Source organism: Bos mutus, chromosome 10, assembly GCF_027580195.1.
Source record: "Bos mutus isolate GX-2022 chromosome 10, NWIPB_WYAK_1.1, whole genome shotgun sequence".
Classification (NCBI taxonomy): domain Eukaryota; kingdom Metazoa; phylum Chordata; class Mammalia; order Artiodactyla; family Bovidae; genus Bos; species Bos mutus.
In genome coordinates this window covers 49,314,078-49,335,476 of record NC_091626.1, presented here as the reverse complement: position 1 = coordinate 49,335,476, position 21,399 = coordinate 49,314,078, and the positions used below count along the sequence as shown (strand labels likewise).

The window sequence follows — 21,399 nt, the reverse complement described above, 5'->3', positions numbered from 1 at the left end:
TAAATTCTTATAATAAGTACTGATTTTATAATTAGAAAAAAAATTTTTAAGATACAGAGGATTTTACTCATAAGAACAGAATTGTTTGTGGCACATATGCTGTGCTTCTTCAAGTTACTAATGTTCACCATGGGACATAACCTTCATAGTCACAGAATCTAAGTTTTCTGAAGGCTGGATTTTATCTTTTCAGCACGGCAGGCATAAATACATACTCTTTGACAGACTGATAAACATGTTCTTACTAGAAGACTTTGAAGAATGGGCAAAAATTATAGATGGATATGGAAAGTTAAAAAAATTTTTTACAGATATTCATTGGTATTCTACATTCTTCCTTCAGGCATGCTTCATTTTAAAAAATGTTTGAACACAGTACAATATATTCATAATACTAAATGAGAGCAGAAGGGTTAAAAGATTGTTTTCAATTATGCGGGTAGCACTGCACAAGCTAGTACAGTAACTAAATGCTGTATGTCTAATAAAAGCTTAACAACTTTACTGGTCATAGCAAACACCCTCTTCCAACAACACAAGAGAAGACTACACATGGACATCAACAGATGGCCAACACCGAAATCAGACTGATCATACTCTTGGCAGCCAAAGATGGAGAAGCTCCATACAGTCAGCAAAAACAAGACCGGGAGCTGACTGTGGCTCAGATCACAAACTCCTTATTGCCAAATTCAAACTGAAATTGAAGAAAGTGGGGAAAACCACTAGACCATTCAGGTATGATCTAAATCAAATCCCTTATGATTATACAGGGGAAGTGAGAAATAGATTTAAGGGACTAGATCTGATAGACAGAGTGCCTGATGAACTATGGATGGAGGTTCGTGACATTGTACAAGAGACAGGGATCAAGACCATCCCCAAGAAAAAGAAATCCAAAAAAGCAAAGTGGCTGTCTGAGGAGGCCTTACAAATAGCTGTGAAAAGAAGAGAAGCGAAAAGCAAAGGAGAAAAGGAAAGATATAAGCATCTGGAATGCCGAGTTCCAAAGAACAGCAAGGAGAGATAAGAAAGCCTTCCTCAGCGATCAATGCAAAGAAAGAGGAAAACAACAGAATGGGAAAGACTAGAGATCTCTTCAAGAAAATTAGAGATACCAAGGGAACATTTCATGCAAAGATGGGCTCAATAAAGGACAGAAATGGTATGCACCTAAACAGAAACTGAACATATTAAGAAGAGATGGCAAGAGTACACAGAAGAACTGTACAAAAAGAGCTTCACGACCAAGATAATCACAATGGTATGATCACTCACCTAGAGCCAGACATCCTGGAATGTGAAGTCAAGTGGGCCTGAGGAAGCATCACTACGAACAAAGCTAGTGGAGGTGATAGAATTCCAGTTGAGCTATTTCAAATCCTAAAATATGATGCTGTGAAAGTGCTGCACTCAATATGCCAGCAAATTTGGAAAACTCAGCAGGGGCCACAGGACTGGAAAAGGTCAGTTTTCATTCCAATCCCAAAGAAAGGCAATGTCAAAGAATGCTTAAAATATCACACAATTGCACTTATCTCACATGTTAGTAAAGTAATGCTCAAAATTCTCCAAGCCAGACTTCAGTGATACATGAACTGTGAACTTCCAGATGTTCAAGCTGGTTTTAGAAAATGCAGAGGAACCAGAAATCAAATTGCCAACATCTGCTGGATCACTGAAAAAGCAAGAGAGTTCCAGAAAAACATCTATTTCTGCTTTATTAACTATGCCAAAGCCTTTGACTGTGTGGATCAGAATAAACTGTGGAAAATTCTGAAACAGATGGGAACCAAACCACCTGACCTGCCTCTTGAGAAATCTGTATGCAGGTCAGGAAGCAACAGTTAGAACTGGACATGGAACAACAGACTGGTTCCAAATTGGGAAAGGAGTACGTCAAGGCTGTATATTGTCACCCTGCTTATTTAACTTATATGCAGAATACATCATGAGAAATGCTGGGTTGGATGAAGCACAAGCTGGAATCAAGATTGCTGGGAGAAATATCAATAACCTCAGATACGCAGATGACACCACCCTTACGGCAGAAAGTGAAAAAGAACTGAAGAGCCTCTTGATGAAAGTGAAAGAGGAGAGTGAAAAAGTTGGCTTAAAGCTCAACACTCAGAAGACTAACATCATGGCATCCGGTCCCATCACTTCATGGCAAATAGATGGGGAAACAGTGGCTGACTTTAATTTTTTGGGCTCCAAAATCACTGCAGATGGTGACTGCAGCCATGAAATTAAAAGACACATACTCCTTGGAAGGAAAGTTATGACCAACCTAGACAGCATATTAAAAAGCAGAGACATTACTTTGCCGACAAAAGTCCATCTAGTCAAAGCTATGATTTTTCCAGTAGTCATGTATGGATGTGAGAGTTAGACTATAAAGAAAGCTGAGTGCCAAAGAATTGATGCTTTTGAACTGAGGTGTTGGAGAAGACTCTTAAGAGTCTCTTGGACTACAAGGAGATCCAACCAGTCCATCCTAAAGGAGATCAGTCCTGGGTGTTCATTGGAAGGACTGATGAAGCTGAAACTCCAATACTTTGGCCACCTGATGCAAAGAACTAACTCATTTGAAAAGACCGTGATGCTGGGAAAGATTGAAGGCAAGTAAAGGGACAATAGAGGATGAGATGGTTGGATGGCATCACTGATTCAATGGACATGAGTTTGAGTAAACTCCGGGAGTTGGTGATGGACAGGGAGGCCTGGTATGCGGCAGTCCATGTGGTCGCAAAGAGTTGGACATGACTGAGCAACCGAACTAACTGAAACACTAACATCAGTTTCTCTCAGAAGTTTTCCATAGGTTAGCCAACCCTATCCTATACAGGGTCCCCCACACTATAATCATCCATCACACCATTTACTTCCTGTTCATAGGACAATTCACAGTTATACATGCATCTGTATAACTATTCAATATCTCTCCCTAGAATGAACCCTCTCCTCCCTTTGTGGTGTTATACTCCCTAGCACCTAGTACAGTGCTCTGTCCAGAGAAGAGCCTAGTAAATACTTGCTGAAAGAATGAACAACTTGAATTAATATTCCAAAAAATATTTACCTAATGAAATCTAACAGTGATAAGTTTACTGAAAATTCAAGCTGAACAGAGTGAGTATCCATCACTTGATAAGTTATAAAACCAGACAGATTTCCTTCTGTAAATGGTTTTTCCATCTGCACACTATATTGAAAAATTTTGGTGCTTTCTGCTTCTATTACGGGCAAACAGCATCCAGGTTGCTCAGTGATCTGTAAATAAAAGTAAAGTAAGTACTGAAGAAGGTATCAATACAGACTTTCACATGAATACCAATATTCTATTTAACTGAATTGGTACAAAAGCATACTATAGTGAGATATTAATAACAAGCCACAACACTAGGATAACTGACAACTTCACTTGAGAAAAATTCACTAGCATAGATAATTAAGAAATAACAATACATAGGTCAGAAGTATGCAACAAACAGCATTACAATGAAAATGTCTGTGTGGTTTAACAACAACCAAAAAACAACAACAACAACAACAGTCCTGTGGCTCTCAATACTAACTAGTAGCAGGTTTTTAAAGCTAGGAGAATTTAAAGAAAAAAAAAAAAAAAGGTCTATCTTTCCCTCTCATTCTCCACCCTTACTCAAATCAAGTTCTGGTGGTAAAGCTCAGACAACTGAACTGGGTTTTGGTTTGTTTTTAGGTTTTTAGAATTAGGTGATTCTAATGCATATCTATGGGCTTCTCTGGTGGCTTAGCAGTAAAGAATCCGCCTACAATGAGGGAGCTGCAGGAGACGTGGGTTTGCTCTCTAGGTCAGGAAGATGCCCTGGAGGAGGGCACGGCAACCCACTCCAGTATTCTTGCCTGGAGAATCCATGGACAGGGGAGCAGGGCAGGCAACAGTCCATAGGGTCGCAAAGAGTCAGACACAACTGAAGCAACTTAACACAGCATGGCAGCACAACGCACACATCTACAGTTAGGAATTTCTGCCAGGTCAGGCCCAGGTAATATCCCACTCAATGCATTCTAGCTCAGAGAAGAAATTGGATCAGTTTTCTCAGTCTTCTCTAATACAATCTTTATTATGTTCCCTTGTCTCCTTTGAATGATTTGTCCCACTTAAAATAATTTTAAAAATCTGTCACACCTTTTTTTTTTGCTAAAGAAGAAACAAGGATGTGGGAGAAATTTATAAGCCATCAGAAGCATCAACAGTAGAAACACTAAGGAAGCACTGTCCATTTAAGGCAGAAAAAATAAACCATTCATTGTCTTACCTTGAAATTTTCTGCAGGAGCCATTTCTAAGTTAGCACTTTTCAGTTCCAAACCACTCTTATTAAAAACTGACCAGACCACCAACAAACAATCATCTTTCCAAATTTTGTAAGAAGACACAGATATGGCTTCATTATTACAGACCTCCATAAGATCTGAATGTATGTGTTCAGTAGTTTCTTCCAACAAAGAAGAAGCTAAAGAGATTTCATTGGCAACTGAGGCTGGAGTGGCTTGAGGAGGATGAAAAACTTCCATGTTGTTATCAGCAAACAAAGAGGGTGTAGACAGCCTGCAATTTGAGATTTTCTCAACCAAGGGCAGTTCTGTCAGTGACTCAGAATCCAAAAGTTCTGAACTGAGAGAAAATTTCTTTAATTCTTTGTCTCCTCTATCCTGCAAATTATCCAAACAATAATCTTCTTCGTAAGTCACATTTGATGAAGAACTAAAGGAAGAACGGATTATATTTTGATCAGTGGTTGTTTCCTCACTTTTGGTTTCTTTGATTTTTGATTTCCTTCTAAACTTGTGAGAAATGGTATCTGCTTTTCCGAGCTGCAAAGATAAAACATAATAATACAAAAAGAAACCATTCTACTACATCATGAGTCAAACTTTTTTTTAATCATTTCAAATGAACAATGTAGTAACTAGCTAAGGTTCTACCTATTAGAGATGAATAAAATGTTAAGCCCTAAAATTCTGACAGCTACATAAGCTAAATCTACTATTAAGCTAAATCTACTTCTCATTAAAAACACATAAAACCAGAAAAAGAAATAAGGTCAAAAAGTCAACAATGAACAATTCCAAATCTTGTTAGACTTCAGAATGCTAGAGTACAGAATTGCACAAGTTAAAAACAGTGAGAAAGTTAGCAATTTTTTGTTTCCAGAGTTGTCCTGTAGAAGCTAAAATACCCTTAAACATAGGGATGGCTCAAACTTTGGCTCAGTAATCTATAATAGTCCTATTTTTATGACCTGTGAGTCAATAAACAGGGAAGAAAAACTGACTTTACCTTAATAATCAACTAGCACTGGCTAACTAGAACTCACAGAAGCAAAGAATTCTAAAAGTGACTAGTGAAGTACATTACAGACTCAGGGGATGGGAAGAGCAAATTTGCTATTCTTGAGCTAAGCCTCCCAAGGAAATGGCTGAGAATTTATGCAAGAGTGATGGCTCAAGAGCCCTCTTGCCTCACAAAGAGATGACTGGATGGCATCACCAATGCAATGGACATAAATTTGGGCAAATTTTGGGAGATGGTGAGGGACAGAGAGGCCTAGAATCCTATGGTCCATGGGGTTGCAAAGAGTCAGACACAACTGAGCAACTCAACATTATTACATGTATTATTAAAAAATAATACATGCTAATTTTACATAATTATTTGCTTCCCCTCCTTTCTACATGATGCCATCTGAGTTATAACACAGTTCCTCACATAATTCAGAGCCCCCCGAAACAAGGAAATACACTCTTTTTACACTCTTTTTTTCCAACTAATCTAGTGACAGCTGAAGAAAAAAGAAAAATGTGAGGGGTAATGCAGAAAGGATTTAACCTAACTTAAATAGAAAAACATCCTACTTACATTTCTTATTTTGAGCCCACCAAAAAAAAGAAAAGTCTAATTAATTTATCACCCTGAATGTTCTCCTGAGAAATACTCTGAAAGCTATGTACTTTGTTGAGAAGGTAGAAATCCTTCAACACCAGGAAAAAGGCTCACCAATCAGGGCTTCATAAGCCTTGGAGCACCCTGACCCTGATGCTCTCTGACCACTGAGAACTTGCCCTATTAGTGACAGATCATTCAATGGAAACCACCACAGCCTGCTGGAACAGTTCACGGACTCAAGATCAGTCACTCTGCTGCTGAACTACACATGCTGAGACAACATTAAGATACATTAATTACCTATTAATACTTTTAAAATGAATTCAATTCACTTTTTCTGATTATCAAGTCTGACAAAAATAAGCTCTGGAAAAGAAAGAGATACAGGCAAAGAATGTAGCCTAGAGACTTGACTAGTGTTGACAGAGATGGAGGGAAAATTCCACCAAGGGAGGTGAAGGATGAAAAAAACTGTGATATAAAACTGAAGAAAATATAGCTCTAATCATAATTTTGCACTAGGTGGGATCATTTGCCCACCAAATGGAAAATTACATATGGAATACACAGACACTCAAAAATAGCACCTGTCCTTCACTCCACAGTTTATTCTTTTACTAAGAGAATAATATATCAGCATAAAAATTTTTGCAAATCATAATCAAAATTTCTGAATATAATTATCACTTTTGTATAATTCCTTTCAACCTCAATACACTTTTATCTTAACAGTTACAAGCAATATAAAAAATTAATATTCTGGGGTTTTTTTGCTTGATATATGTAAGTATTTTTAAATTTTACAATGTAGTATTTATCATTTTTAATGACAAAGTCATATTCAGTGCTAATATAATTTATGTACCCATCCTCTTAAGACATCTAAATTGATTCCTATTTTTCACTATTAAAAATAACCATTTTAAGAAGTACTTTTTCCATAGACACATCAATATTGTTAACTATTACTATTTTTAATTTCCATCAAGTCCCCTTTCCACTGAGGCCTGTCCTTTCCACCAATGGGGGTGATAATACACATGGTCATATTTGCAACTTAATCTGGACTCTGACCCTTGCACTGACTAAAGAGAACACCTGACTGAAGCTGAGCCAGTAAGATTTTCTCCTTCAGGAATATAAAAGGTATGTCACTGATGGCTTTGGAGCTGCGGGAGCCATTCCCACAATGTGTATAGATTAACAGTCATGAGCTTTTGTAGAGCCAGTTTTTTTGTTCAAAACAGGGGACATAAGATTCTCAGAGGAATATAACTGACTACTTACCAAATTGATTGTACTTTCTGATCCTAGCCCAACAAACAATGATGATGCCAGCAGCTGCTTTTCTTTCTCCTCTTTAGATTGGGTAAGGACTTGAGATGGATCCTTTTTTGTTACAGTTTGATCTCCATTCTCCATCATTATACTCTCCTGAGGAACTGGCAGAGCTTCTGTTTCATCACCAGTTTTGCTTTCTTTCTTGGGAAGATAGCCCTCTTTTCCCCACAATTTCTTTATACCTTCCAGCTTCAAGCCATTTGTCCTAAGGAGATTGATAATGAAATCAAGTCCGTTTAAATAACTGCTAAATGGTTACCTTCATGAGGCATTTTTTAAAAAACACATCTTTGTTGTCATCTTTTAGAAATAGCTTTCAGATTATATTCTATAAGCCAGAAATAAAATTGAGATCTACAGTTTTGATTTTAGTTAAAGCCAACCTTCACCAACCCTCCAGCCAAAATATTTAATGCAACAGAACTCAAGGCTTAGTTTAAAATTTCAGATCATTTAATTTTCATTTAATTGTTTGAATAAGATGTCCAAAAACAGAAATACTATAAATCAGTTCCTTTCAGTGTATGGACTTTTCAAAATTATCCTTACTTCTGATGGGTTAAAGATCAGAAATGACATAGTTTCATAGCTATAATCACTTAATGAAGGAATTAACACTCTATAAATTCACTACATAAAATCCTGTGGAAAGCAAAAAAAAAAAAAAATTCATTCAAATCTACTCCTATGTGTAAAATTACCTTTAATCCAAAAGATTTTATTAATGTGAACACAATCTACATTTTCACCTATTATTGCTGTTTAGTCACTAAGTCGTGTCCAACTCTTTTGAGACCCATCCAGCTCCTCTGTCCAAGGGATTTCTCAGGTAAGAACAACGAAGTGGTTGCCATTTCCTTCTCCAGAGTTCTTCCTGACCCACGGATTGAACCCACATTCCTGCACTGGCAGGCAGATTCCTTACCACTGAACCACCAGAAAAGCCCCATTAACTATTATAAAGTACATTAATAAAAATGAATGAGGTTTGATCTATAAAAGAAAAAAGTATTAATGATATTTTTGGAAAAAGCATGAATGTTAGGAGTTAATACCTGAGGTGAAGAAGAATAAAGCAGTGATTAGGATTAAGACTCATCTACTGTTGTCCCAGAAGCTACAGCTGCAAATCCTAAGTGTAGGCTCAAACAACCAAAGACTGCCTCTATTGTTTTCATTTAAGAACCATGTGTCCTTGGCACCAACTCATTAAGTATCTCTGCCATGATCTAAAACTGCAGTTTTAAAATTTGTGCTACAAGATAGGCAGATCATGAAATGACTCTATAATAAGATTTCAGAAATATCTGTACTGATTGTTATTCTACTTCATTCTACTTAATGATTTGTTGGAATCACAGTCAGTTTGATTTTCTGTAGTACTCCAGAAACAAAAAAAGATCATTATACTTCATACTGAGTGAAGAACTAATGCTATTAAGTACCAACTGTCTAAAAGAAAGTCTAACGCTAATAAAGAACGCCCTACAGGAAATCAGTCCATTCAACAAATGTTGAATGTTCCTTTATAAATATCTTCATTTCTCTCTTTCAGGTACCAAAGAGTTTTCTTAAAAGTTAACAAACAAACAAAATCCTGTTACTTATCTATCAAACCTTTCAGAAGAAAACTGGTTGATCTTGTGTGAGCAGATAAAAAAGTCATCACGGGAGCCACTAAAATGACCCTAGCATCTCTAGGATGCTCAACAGCAACAAGGGATTCATGAATCCCCCAGGAGAATGACAGTGTGTTTTGTAACCTTGTTTACCAAAACATATCCTTTAATTATTAAGGGGTAGTTTAAAAAAAAAGAGAGAAACTCTCCAAATGATTCAAATATTAATTTAATAAAAAAAAGAAAAGTAAGTGTAGTAGATCCTGGGATGTTCCATCCAGATCCCCGTTCAATGAAGGAGTCACTGGTGCAGCTGCTGGGACTGTAGAACCCTTAGGGATCTGCCTCAGTTGTAGAGTCACATCAGTTGCAGAAAATGCCCTTTTCCCAGGCCACCCACATCCAATAATTAATGAGCAGACATAAAGAGTCCTGGCCACCCATTTCAGCCCAACTCAGGACAGCTCTGATGGGCCATTCTAGCTCCAGAGCTTCCAAGTGAGTTGGCAGACACTGTTGTTGGCAACAACAACATTGATTCTAGACTTCTTTTTCTGCCCAACCCTCTTCTTTTCCTTCCCTTCCACAGTTGACAATGCCAAGGACACTCCTTAATATTTTGCATGCTAAATTCCATCTCCAAATGCACTTCCCAGGGAATTCAACCCACAATAACTGGCAAAAATGAGAAAGGGAAGGAAAATGGAGCCTGCATTATTGTTGTTAAGTTGCTAAGTCGTGTCCAACTCTTTGTGACCCCATGAAGTGCAGCATGCCAGGCTTTCCTGTGCTTCACTATCTCCCGGAGTCTGATCAAACTCATGTCCATTGGGTCAGTGATGCCATCCAACTATCTCATCCTCTATAACAGGCACACACACCTATCAGTTCAGTTCAGTCACTCAGTCATGTCCGATTCTTTGTGACCCCATGAACTGCAGCACACCAGGCCTCCCTGTCCGTCACCAATTCCCGGAGTTCACTCAGACTCACGTCCATGGAGTTGGTGATGCCATCCAGCCATCTCATCCTCCGTCCTCCCCTTCTCCTCCTGCCCCCAATCCCTCCCAGCATCACAGTCTTTTCCAATGAGTCAACTCTTCACATGAGCTGGCCAAAGTACTGGAATTTCAGCTTTAGCATCATTCCTTCCAAAGAACACCCAGGACTGGTCTCCTTTAGAATGGACTGGTTGGATCTCCTTGCAGGCCAAGGGACTCTCAAGAGTCTTCTCCAACACCACAGTTCAAAAGCATCAATTCTTCGGCGCTCAGCTTTCTTCACAGTCCAACTCTCATACCCATACGTGACTACTGGAAAAACCATAGCCTTGAATAGATGGACCTTTGTTGGCAAAGTAAAGTCTCTGCTTTTTAATATGCTATCTAGATTGGTCATAACTTTCCTTCCAAGGAGTACGTGTCTTTTAATTTCATGGCTGCAATCACCATCTACAGTGATTTTGGAGCCCAAAAAAATAAAGTCTGACAATGTTTCCACTGTTTCCCCATCTATTTCCCATGAAGTGATGGGACCAGATGCCATGATCTTCGTTTTCTGACTGTTGAGCTTTAAGCCAACTTTTTCACTCTCCTCTTTCACTTTCATCAAGAGGCTTTTTAGTTCTTCTTCACTTTCTGCCATAAGGGTGGTGTCATCTGCATATCTAAGATTATTGATTTTCCAGCTTGTGCTTCTTTCAGCCCAGCGTTTCTCATGATGTATTCTGCATATAAGCTAAATAAGCAGGGTGACAATATACAGCCTTGACATACTCCTTTTCCTATTTGGAACCAGTCTGTTGTTCCATGTCCAGTTCTAACTGTTGCTTCCTGACCTGCATATAGGTTTCTCAAGAGGCAGGTCAGGTGGTCTGGTAATCCCATCTCTTTCAGAATTTTCCACAGTTTATTGTAATCCACACAGTCAAAGGCTTTGGCATAGTCATAAAGCAGAAATAGATGTTTTTCTGGAACTCTCTTGCTTTTTCCATGATCCAACGGATGTTGGCAATTTGCTGTCTGGTTCCTCTGCCTTTTCTAAAACCAGCTTGAACATCTGGAAGTTCACAGTTCACATATTGCTGAAGCCTGGCTTGCAGAATTTTGAGCATTACTTTACTAGCGTGTGAGATGAGTGCAATTGTGCGGTAGGTAGTTTGAGCATTCTTTGGCATTGCCATTCTTTGGGATTGGAATGAAAACTGACCTTTTCCAATCCTGTGGCCACTGCTGAGTTTTCCAAATTTGCTGGCATATTGAGTGCAAAACTTTCACAGCATCATTTTAGGATTTGAAATAGCTCAACTGGAATTCCATCACCTTCACTAGCTTTGTTTGTAGTGATGCTTCCTAAGGTCCTTGACTTCCTTGACTTCACATTCCAGGATGTCTGGCTCTAGGTGAGTGATCACACCATCGTGATTATCTGGGTTGTGAACCTTTTTTTGTACAGTTCTGTGTATTCTTGCCACCTCTTCTTAATATCTTCTGCTTCTGTCAGGTCCATACCATTTCTGTCCTTTATTGTGCCCATCTTTGCATGAAATGTTCCCTTGGTATCTCTAATTTTCTTGAAGAGATCTCTAGTCTTTCCCATTCTGTTGTTTTCCTCTATTTCTTTGCATTGATCACAGAGGAAGGCTTTCTTATCTCTCCTTGCTATTCTTTGGAACTCTGCATTCAGATGCTTCTATCTTTCCTTTTCTCCTTTGCTTTTCGCTTCTCTTCTTTTCACAGCTATTTATAAGGCCTCCTCAGACAGCCATTTTGCTTTTTGCATTTCTTTTCCATGGGGATGGTCTTGATCCCTGCCTCCTGTACAATGTCACGAACCTCCGTCCTTAGTTCATCAGGCACTCTATCTATCAGATTGAGTCCCTTAAATCTATTTCTCACTTCCACTGTATAATCATAAGGGATGTGATTTTGGTCATACCTGAATGGTCTAGTGGTTTTCCCTACTTTCTTCAATTTAAGTCTGAATTTGGCAATAAGGAGTGCATGATCTGAGCCACAAAAATTTTCACTATCATGCATTACATATAGAAAGTCTAAATAGGAAGTATATGAGAGCAGCATAAAACCATTTCACACACAAAATACGCTTCTTTCTGATACGAAACACTGTAAAAAATTTTTAAACATCAGTCATCTTTGCCTGGATTTTGACAATAATAATATTAATATAATACATGGTTTTATATGGTATACCTTTTGTGCTATTTTTAATCAGGCCATTCAAACACAGATGTAAATTATGGCCAAACAATCTTCAAAACTGCTGCCTGCCAGGCTCCTCTGTCCACGGACTTCTCTAGCCAAGAATACCAGAGTGGGTAGCTGTTGCCTTCTTCAGGGGCTCTTCTCAACCCAGGGATCAAATCCAGGTCTCTCACATTGCAGGTGAATCCTTTACAATCTGAGCCACCAGTGAAGCCCAATGAAGCAATCTTCAGAAGGGGCTTCCCTGGTACCTCAGCTGGTAAAGAATCTGCCTGTAATGCAGGAGACCCTGGTTTGATTCCTGGGTCAGAAAGATCCGCAGAAGAAGGGATAGGCTACCCACTCCAGTATTCTTGGGCTTCCCTGGTGGCTCAGCTGGTAAAGAATCCACCTGCATTGTGGGAGACCTGGGTTTGATCCTTGGTTTGGGACAATCCCCTGGAGAAGGGAAAGGCTACCCACTCCAGTATTCTGGCCTGGAGAATTCCATGGACTGTATAGTTCATGGGGTCAAAAAGAGTTGGACACGACTGAGTGACTTTCACTCACTCACTCAACATTCAAAGACTGGGAATATACTTTGAGCTCCAGAAATTCCCATTCGAGCTAGGGTGCTGCTCTACAATAGGACTTAAGGTAAGAAATTCTAAATCGGCTTGCTATACTTTATTCTGGTTCAGACGGTAAAGTGTCTGCCTACAATGCGGGAGACCCAGGTTCAATCCCTGGGTCAGGAAGATCTTATGGAGCAGGAAATGGCAACTCACTGCAGTATTCTTGCCTGGAAAATCCCATGGACAGTGGAACCTGGTAGGCTACAGTCCATGGGGTCGCAAAGAGTCGGACACAACTGAGCAACTTCACTTCCACTTCACTTTATTCTCAGCTTGCCAGAGACTGAAGAAGAACCATCATCTCCTCTCTAAAGCTGATTCACCTTGCCAATTACCACACAGGTTCCTAATCTGAAATAATGTGTGAGCTGTGGTCCTTTTTAGATAGAAATTTTAAATTCATCCCTCACACTGCATTTCATGATAATACGGCATATGTATAATTCCTTAGCAGCTTTGCCAAATGTCTTTTCTCTGCATGCAGTACATGTACACATATAGGATTCACAAGGTCCTGTCAAGTCCCCCAGACCCTAGTTCCAATACTAAAAAAGCAGGTGCCATCATCTGTTGTTCAGTAAAAGGGACTACATTTCCTCCCTGGATTGGGAGGGTTTGGGTTTTCTGTTTCTCCTTGCCTTGCCTCTCTATTCGCTGTCTAAGGTACTTAAATGCTATCACCACCACCACCATTATATGTTCATGGACCATATCTGCACCCCCATGCTTGTAATGCTGACATTAAATGTCTGGGAAAGAAAAGGGTGTCAACAGAGCAGGGGAAAAAAACGCTAGGAAAGAGGTTTTGAACTTATGCCTTTTCACTCAGCATATCATCTATGTTTCTCATATTCTGTCATTCTTCTGATAAATCCTTCTTATAACCATCTCACTGGAAGGCTGACAAATACAAAGATGAACATAAAATAAGGTCACTGAGTCAATTCAAATGTCATCTTTCATATGAGATTTTATCATTTATTTCAACAATGCTGCCATTACACAAAATATTTTTGAATTCTTTTAGAAGAAGCTCCTTCACAAACAAAAATGCCATTTTCATTATTTTATGTCACATTGGTATACTAACCAGTTATCCAGATTGACTACAACTTTTATGTAGTAAATTCAGCTTTTAGTTAATAACAATAATGACAGCAATGACAGTTATTAATTATATTAGTACCATTTATCAATCATTTATTATGTATTGGGTTGTACAAGGCACTTTGCATACATTATCTCATTTTATTAACTTGATCATAATTTCTAATGTATTCATATTTCAAAAATAAAAATTACCTAAAAAGGATGGAGATTTGGTTCCATGTTTAGACGTTTAGACAAATGTATCACCGAATTTCAAGGTGGCTGTAAAGAGGCTCTGAAAGCATTCTGAACAAAATATACAGCTTTATCAAGTGAAGTCTGTCACCTGTCACCTTATTTTATGTTCATCTATGTTTGTCAATTTCCAATGAGATGGTTTTAAGAAATAGATTATGAGGAATGTGGAATGATATGTTGAATACTCACCTGGGTATAGAAGTTCTGATACACTACTTTAAAAATGTGTGTGTGTATACATGGTATACAGTAATAACACACACAAAGTATGTATACTTTCTGTACTGTCTTGGAAGCAAGCTCTCTTAAAGTATGACAGTCTGCACACTATCAGTACTTTGAAAGCAATACATAGAAACAACAACCCATGCAGAATTTAGCTTTCAGGAACCCTTCAACATTTAAAGACATTTAAACACTCCCATGTTCTCAATTTTAATAAGAAAGGAACTTACTCTTTTAGTCCGGTCTCTGTACTATTCCCAGATATATCTGAACCAAGAGAAATGCCAGCAGGAGACTGTCGTCCAGTGAAGCCAGATGAAGAAAAAGAGAGTCCATATGGTTCAAAATTGAGAACTAGAATTTTAAAACAAAAACAGAGGTTCATATTTAAAACAAAGCAAAAATTATGAAAAAAGCAAAAATTATCAAAAGCACCATTTAATACTGAAATAAAATAACTGAATACTAGGATTCAGTGACAATTTTTAAACTGGAAAGCGTCTGGGAAATAATCTAATCAAATATTTATAGTAATAATAATAACAAAGCAGCTATTATTTATTGAATCTCTACTACAGTTTTCAGACAATTAATTTATCAAAGACAAACAGTCTTTCATTTTTTTAGCTCCCTTCAAAGCTAAAAACAATTCAACCAGGAAAGACAACTGATAAGTCAGGTCTACTGATAAGTTGCTCTTCTCATGCAAAAATGTTTAATGAACTATGAATGAAGATCTCACTGTGTTTTTGTTTCACAAAATGCTCTTACGCACATTCCTGTACCAACTGGACTGATGGAACCCTCAATGTAAAATCTCCCTTACTGTCAAAGAACAAGGTTTACCCAGGTTCAGATTCCTTTGAGTCTGTATACCCAAATGACTCATCCAGAGCCACAAAATTCATATTGTGATTGTGGTAGAGCACATATCAATATCCACTCTCCTCTTCTTTATAAGTTATAGAACCCTCCATTCTTAACTAGGTAAATAGCCACCCAGAAAAGAGATAACATTTCCAGACTCTTCTACCATGTGACTGAATTCTGACCAATGAAATTATATGCACATTTTGTGCACAACTTCTGGAAGGAATCCTCCTGGAAGAAAAAAATCTTCCTCTCTTCCTTCCTCTTTTATGTTCATAAAGCCATCATCAATACTAGGCTGCCTATTTCCAGATTTCTTTAATGGGAAAAAGCAATACCCTGTGCCTTGCATAAGGCCCTGTTTTCTAATATGCTATTTAACTAAATTTAATCCTAAATGGCACATTAACTCTTTGGATTGCCTATTTACAATACAAAGTGAAGTTGCTGAGTCGTGTCTGACTCTTTGCGATCCATGGTCTGTAGACTGCCAAGCTCCTCCATCCATCGGATTTTCCAGGCAAGAATACCAGAGTGGTTTGCCATTAAAGACCTTCTTAAATAATAAAAAGTATCTCAGAAAATAAAATGTAAACTTCTGCAACTAGTATTCTCTTTTACAAATGAGGAAACTGTAGTCAAGAGCCTACAATGAAGACACCCAGAGTACCAAGACAAGAAATGAAAGAGGCAGACTCAACATCAGATACTCTGGTTCCAGAACTGCACCCTCAGTCATAGTACACACTGGCTCCTTCAAAGGAAACACCACCTAATCTAAAGTGTACTACATAAATCAGCCTGTTTGTCAGCTAAATGAAAGATACAGAAGAGAACTACTTCTCAGTAGAAAAAAATAATGGGCTCATTAATAATAATCAAGAGAACCAGTTCTTAATGTAGGTTGGGTGTTAACTAGATTGTGAAATAGAACTTTCTTTTGTCTGTAAAGTGAAGATCAGCAGTTTCCAAGATAACCAAGAATAAGCTGACTTCACAGAATCTACAAATCTTTTTATACCTACAACCAGGCTTTCAGAGACACAGATACAAAAGGTACAGGAGTAAGACTCAAAAATCTGTATCATTTTTTCAGAACTCTCTTTGTGATTCTGATTCTTAATCATGTTTGGAAACCACTTGTCTAAGTCTTTCTAAGGTGCTTTTCAGCTAGAATATCCTCTCATTTTAAGTTTTCAAATCATCTGTTTAACCTTCTATTCCATATTGGCCTCTTTTAAATAGCATCTGTGACAGCCAGCCATCCAGCCTCTGCACTGACACTTCAGTAATAGCAGAGCTCAAGAAATGTTTCAAGAGTTTAAGACAAAGAGCACATTAAGATAATGTTTAAGCAAAGACCAGAAAGAGTTCAAAATTAGAGGTAAAAAGTTGAAAATAGAAGGGAAGAAAAAACTAGACATGAAAAAGGACAATATCTGGAGAACAGTCAGATAAAATTCTGATTATGATACAGAAGAATTAAAGATTGTCATCTAAGAAAGGCTGAGAAAGGCTTAACATTGAGAATAACATTCAAACCGCATTATTTTCATTAAGTGAAAATTTCCCAAGATTCTTACAGAGATAAATGACTAGAGAGACAAAAATTGGAGAGAGTTAACTAGATGAATATGTGCAAACTGAGGAGCAGGAAGAGAATAATGCTATACAGAGAGTCAGGAGAAGACAGAAGATGGCTGAATTGAAACTTAACAGATATGTAGTAGTTAACCAGATGAAGGGCAATTCATACAGAAGAGAAAGCATGAGCCAGAAGCAGAGAGAGTCCTTGGGAGTTGGGAGCTACCAAGAGTAATGCAGGTGAGAAATAAAAATATAAACTATCCTGGGCATAAGTAATTCAATATTTAACTTGTTTGTATCCTTCACAACTTCAGAGGCCTTGACTATATGCACATTCCTTCTTTATCATTTGCTATACTTCTGTGACTACCCCCAGATCTTATTAATTTTATTTTTTGAGAGACCAACATTCTCAACTTGATGTGGTTTTCAAAAATCCTTAATTTTGTAGACAGGAGTTGCTGCTGCTGCTGTTCAGTTACTAAGTGGTGTCCAACTCTTTGTGACCCCATGGACTGCATGCAGCATGCCAGGCTTCCTTGTCCTCCACTATCTCTTGGAGTTTGCTCAAACTCATTGAGTCGGTGATGCTCTCTAACCAGCCCATCTTCTGCTGCCCCCTTCTCCTTTTATCTTCAATCTTTTCCAGTATCAGAATCTTTTCCAATGACTCAGCTTTTCACATCAGATGGTCAAAGTATTTTTGAGCTTCAGCATCAGTCCTTCCAATGAATATTCAGGGTAGAATTCCTTTAGGATTGACTGGTTTGATCTCCTTGCTGTCCAGGGGACTCTCAAGAGTCTTCTCCAGCACAATTCAAAACCATCAATTCTTCAGTGCTCAGCCTTCTTTAAGGTCCAACTCTCACATCTGTACAGGACTACTGGAAAAACCATAGCTTTGACTACATGGACCTTTGTTGGCAAAGTGATATCTCTGCTTTTTAATATGTTGTCTAGGTTTATCATAGCTTTCCTTCCAAGGAGCAAGTGTCTTTTAATTTCATGGCTGCAGTCACTGTCCACAGTGATTTTGGAGTTCAAGAAAATAAAATCACTGCTTCCACTTTTTTTCCCATCTATTTGCCATGAAGTGATAGGACTGGATGACATTATCTTTTTTTTTTTTTTTTTAACAGAATAATCCACACTGATTCTTCAGTGTTTCTCTTGGGTACAAAATGGTAGTAAGTTTGTTCCTCACTATCCCACCTATTTTTACCAATTCTTAGTATTTTCCTGAAATTTGTTGTTAACATGCTTGGCATTTTTCTACCCAAGAGAGTGAAGTACTGTATCCCTCATAAAAGTGACATTTAACTATAAATTATTTACAAAAATTTCAAACAAGATCAGCATCAGAACCAATTGACACTTGAAAGATTCCAGAATTAACAACTTTTTAGGCTGAAAATACCTATTTTTCACCAACTTTTTACTTCCTGTCATTGCCATCAAATCATAAGATACATGATTTTATAACTTACCCCTCAAGTACTTACTAAAGCACTTACTATGTCCTGTCTTGTAACTGATTCCCTTTCCATGATGTTGAGGCTCATGAAATTTTAATTTAGAGAACTTTTAAGAAATAGATTTTGAAGGAGAGGGGAAAAGCCTAATTTGACAGTTTAACTTCATTTATAACGATGAATCTATGATTAAAAATGTACTTGGCAAATTAATACACTAGCTTGGGGAGTTTCAGGGCTATTATATTTGTCTCAGCCACTTAACTTATTTTAAGAAAGAAGTCAGGGAGTACCAGAAATTAGGCTCCTTGTCCTACCTCCCCTTCCCTATTCTAGCCTTGAATTGCAGTAATAAGAGCAACTGATGGGGAATTCCTGGTGGTCCAGTGGCTAGGGCTGCGAGTTTCTGCTGTAGGGAGCACAAATTCAATCCCTGATGGGGAATTAAGATTCCATATGCCACAAGGCACAGCCAAAAAAAAGAGCAATTTAAAACCCCCAAACATTTGAAAACAAGGAAATATGGCAACTGGACCACGTCTCCCACTCTGGAACTCTGCATTTTTCACCCTGTGCCTCGGATGTCATAAGACAGGCACTCGAGTCAGAGGTTGGGTAATTATAATTTAAAATTTTTATTTCCCCCTCTATATATTCTGTCAATATATGAGGGTTAAATAAGAAGGAAACTGATTACCCTTTGACAGAAAATTGAACTTTCTACACCATTAGGTATCATTGTACTAAATAATGTATTAAACTATAACGAGAGCTGAATGCCAAAGAATTGATGCTTTTGAACTGTGGTGTTGGAGAAGACCCTTGAGAGTCCCTGGGACTGCAAGGAGATCCAACCAGTCCATCCTAAATGAGATCAGTCCTGGGTGTTCATTGGATGGGCAAATGTTGAAGCTGAAACTCCAATACTTTGGCCACCTGATGCGAAGAGCTGACTCATTGGAAAAGACCCTGATGCTGGGAAAGATTGAGGGCAGGAGGAGAAAGGGATGACGAAGATGAGATGGTTGGATGGCATCACCGACTCAATGTACACAGGTTTGGGTGGACTCTGGGCGTTGGTGATGGACAGGGAGGCCTGGCGTGCTGTGGTTCATGGGTCACAAAGAGTTGGACACGACTGACCGACTGAACTGAACTGAAACTTTAAAAGAGAAAATACTTCTACTTCTGCAAAAAAATACCATCAAGCCGATTATATAAATGTTTATACTTTTTGGTTTCACCATAGGATCATCCATTTACTTGAACTTTTTTGCCTAGCACAGAGCCTGAATTAACAAGTACTCAACAAAATCATTAAAGAATGAGTAGAAGGCAATGGCACCCGACTCCAGTACTCTTGCCTGGAAAATCCCATGGATGGAGGAGCCTGGTAGGCTGCAATCCATGGGGTCGCTAAGAGTCGGACACGGCTGAGTGACTTCACTTTCACTTTTCACTTTCATGCATTGGAGAAGGAAATGGCAACCCACTCCAGGGTTCTTGCCTGGAGAATCCCAGGGATGGGGGAGCCTGGTGGGCTGCCGTCTATGGGGTTGCACAGAGTCGGACATGATTGAAGCGACTTAGCAGCAGCAGCAGCTGAACAAAAAAAGGACTTTCAGCATTAAACTTTTTAGTATTAACATTCTGAATTCCTATATATATAAGTCAATGGTCTCCCTTTATTCATATCCCATCCACCATCAAATATTTCTATAATCTCCTCTTGACTAAAACCATGACAGAAGTCTTTCCCTGACACCCTACATTTTTAAAATATAAGTTATTATTTCCTTTCTTAGCCATTACTAAACTCACTGATTAGATATACAAGATTGTTCAGAATGAAAATGAAACTCACTATCCATAGTAACCAGCATTTTTTTTTTGAAGTTTTTCTGCAGGTATGCTGACAGGAACATCTGTCAGTCCTTTAGCACAGTGACCAACATGATAATTCTACCTTCAAGTTCTTTTAAAATTATAAGATGATCTGAGGCACTTATGTACATGAAACGTATGACTTTTGGAACTCCCCCCTTTTTTTTTCTGTTTACCCCAAATAAGGCCAGGGTGAACAAGTCACAAGCAGATTTAAAGAGGGATAATAAATCTTCTCAGTTATATACTTACATGACTATGATACCAATTGCATGAAAAAGTCATGTCCCTACAATGTAACTTATTATAAACTCATGAAAAATTACCTTTTTCCTGAGAAAGCTTTTCTTCCTGCCGTTGGTGGTGAGGTTTGTAAGGCGCTGCCCCCTGTGTTAGTTCTTCAGCCACAAAACCATCCAGAAAAGATAAGGAAGCATCTACCTAAGTAAAGCAAAAATTAGGAATTAAAACACTTACCCTACACAGTAGACTGCACAATCATATAAGTAATGTTAGCCCACATTTCCTAAAAATAATTTTTAAGTGAAAAACAGAACTTCAATTCTAAAATTGCTACTCAACTCTCTAGCTTTTTGAAACATCAATAATCAAATCCCTCAGCTCTAAGAATCTAACAATATAAGTCATTTGCACTTATTATTAATTCACTGCACTGCAGAATACATTTTTGTTGTATATTAAAGAATCATGTTGGATGCTAATCGTTCAGAAAAGGGAAGACACAAGACCTGCCCTCATGAGACTTGTAACTTACTAAAGGAGAAGACATATACACTATGAGCTATGCTGTCTTCATTAGTTTCCTCCTGCTGGGAGCTAAAAACAAGGTGGTGGCAAAGGCTAGTTCCTTCTGGAGGCTCCAGGAGAGAACAGGTTCCTTGTCTCTTTCTAGAGGCATTCCTCGGCTTGTGGCTATTATCACTCCAATCTCTGCTTCTATGGTTACTTTGCCTTCTCCTCTCTGACCTCTTGCCTCACTTTTATAAGGACACTTCATGATTATATTATGCCTACTCAGATGATCCACATTAATTTCCCCATTACAAAATTCGTAATCAAACCTACAAAGTCCCTTTTACCACATAAAGTAACGTATGCATAGGCTCTGGGCTTCTCAGGTGGCACTAGTGGTAAAGAACCCATCTGAGAATGGAGTTGTAAGAGACACGGGTTTGATCCCTGGGTCAGGAAGATGCCCTGGAGGAGGGCATGGCAACCCACTCCAGAATTCTTGCCTGGAGAATTCCATGGACAGAGGAGCCTG

General features: G+C 38.3%; 1 protein-coding gene across 2 annotated transcripts in view; it reads right to left on the bottom strand.

The window, feature by feature from the left end:
- Nucleotides 1-21,399, bottom strand: part of AP4E1 (adaptor related protein complex 4 subunit epsilon 1) — a 72,394-nt gene that overhangs the window by 8,174 nt on the left and 42,821 nt on the right. For both annotated transcript variants that reach the window (XM_005900468.3, XM_070377893.1), the window contains 5 exons: nucleotides 20,441-20,555; nucleotides 14,532-14,655; nucleotides 7,219-7,477; nucleotides 4,302-4,859; nucleotides 3,083-3,273 (listed from right to left, as the gene is read on the bottom strand). In XM_005900468.3, the coding sequence (XP_005900530.1) occupies nucleotides 3,083-3,273; nucleotides 4,302-4,859; nucleotides 7,219-7,477; nucleotides 14,532-14,655; nucleotides 20,441-20,555 (1,247 nt within the window). The remainder of the gene's footprint in view (nucleotides 1-3,082; nucleotides 3,274-4,301; nucleotides 4,860-7,218; nucleotides 7,478-14,531; nucleotides 14,656-20,440; nucleotides 20,556-21,399) is intronic.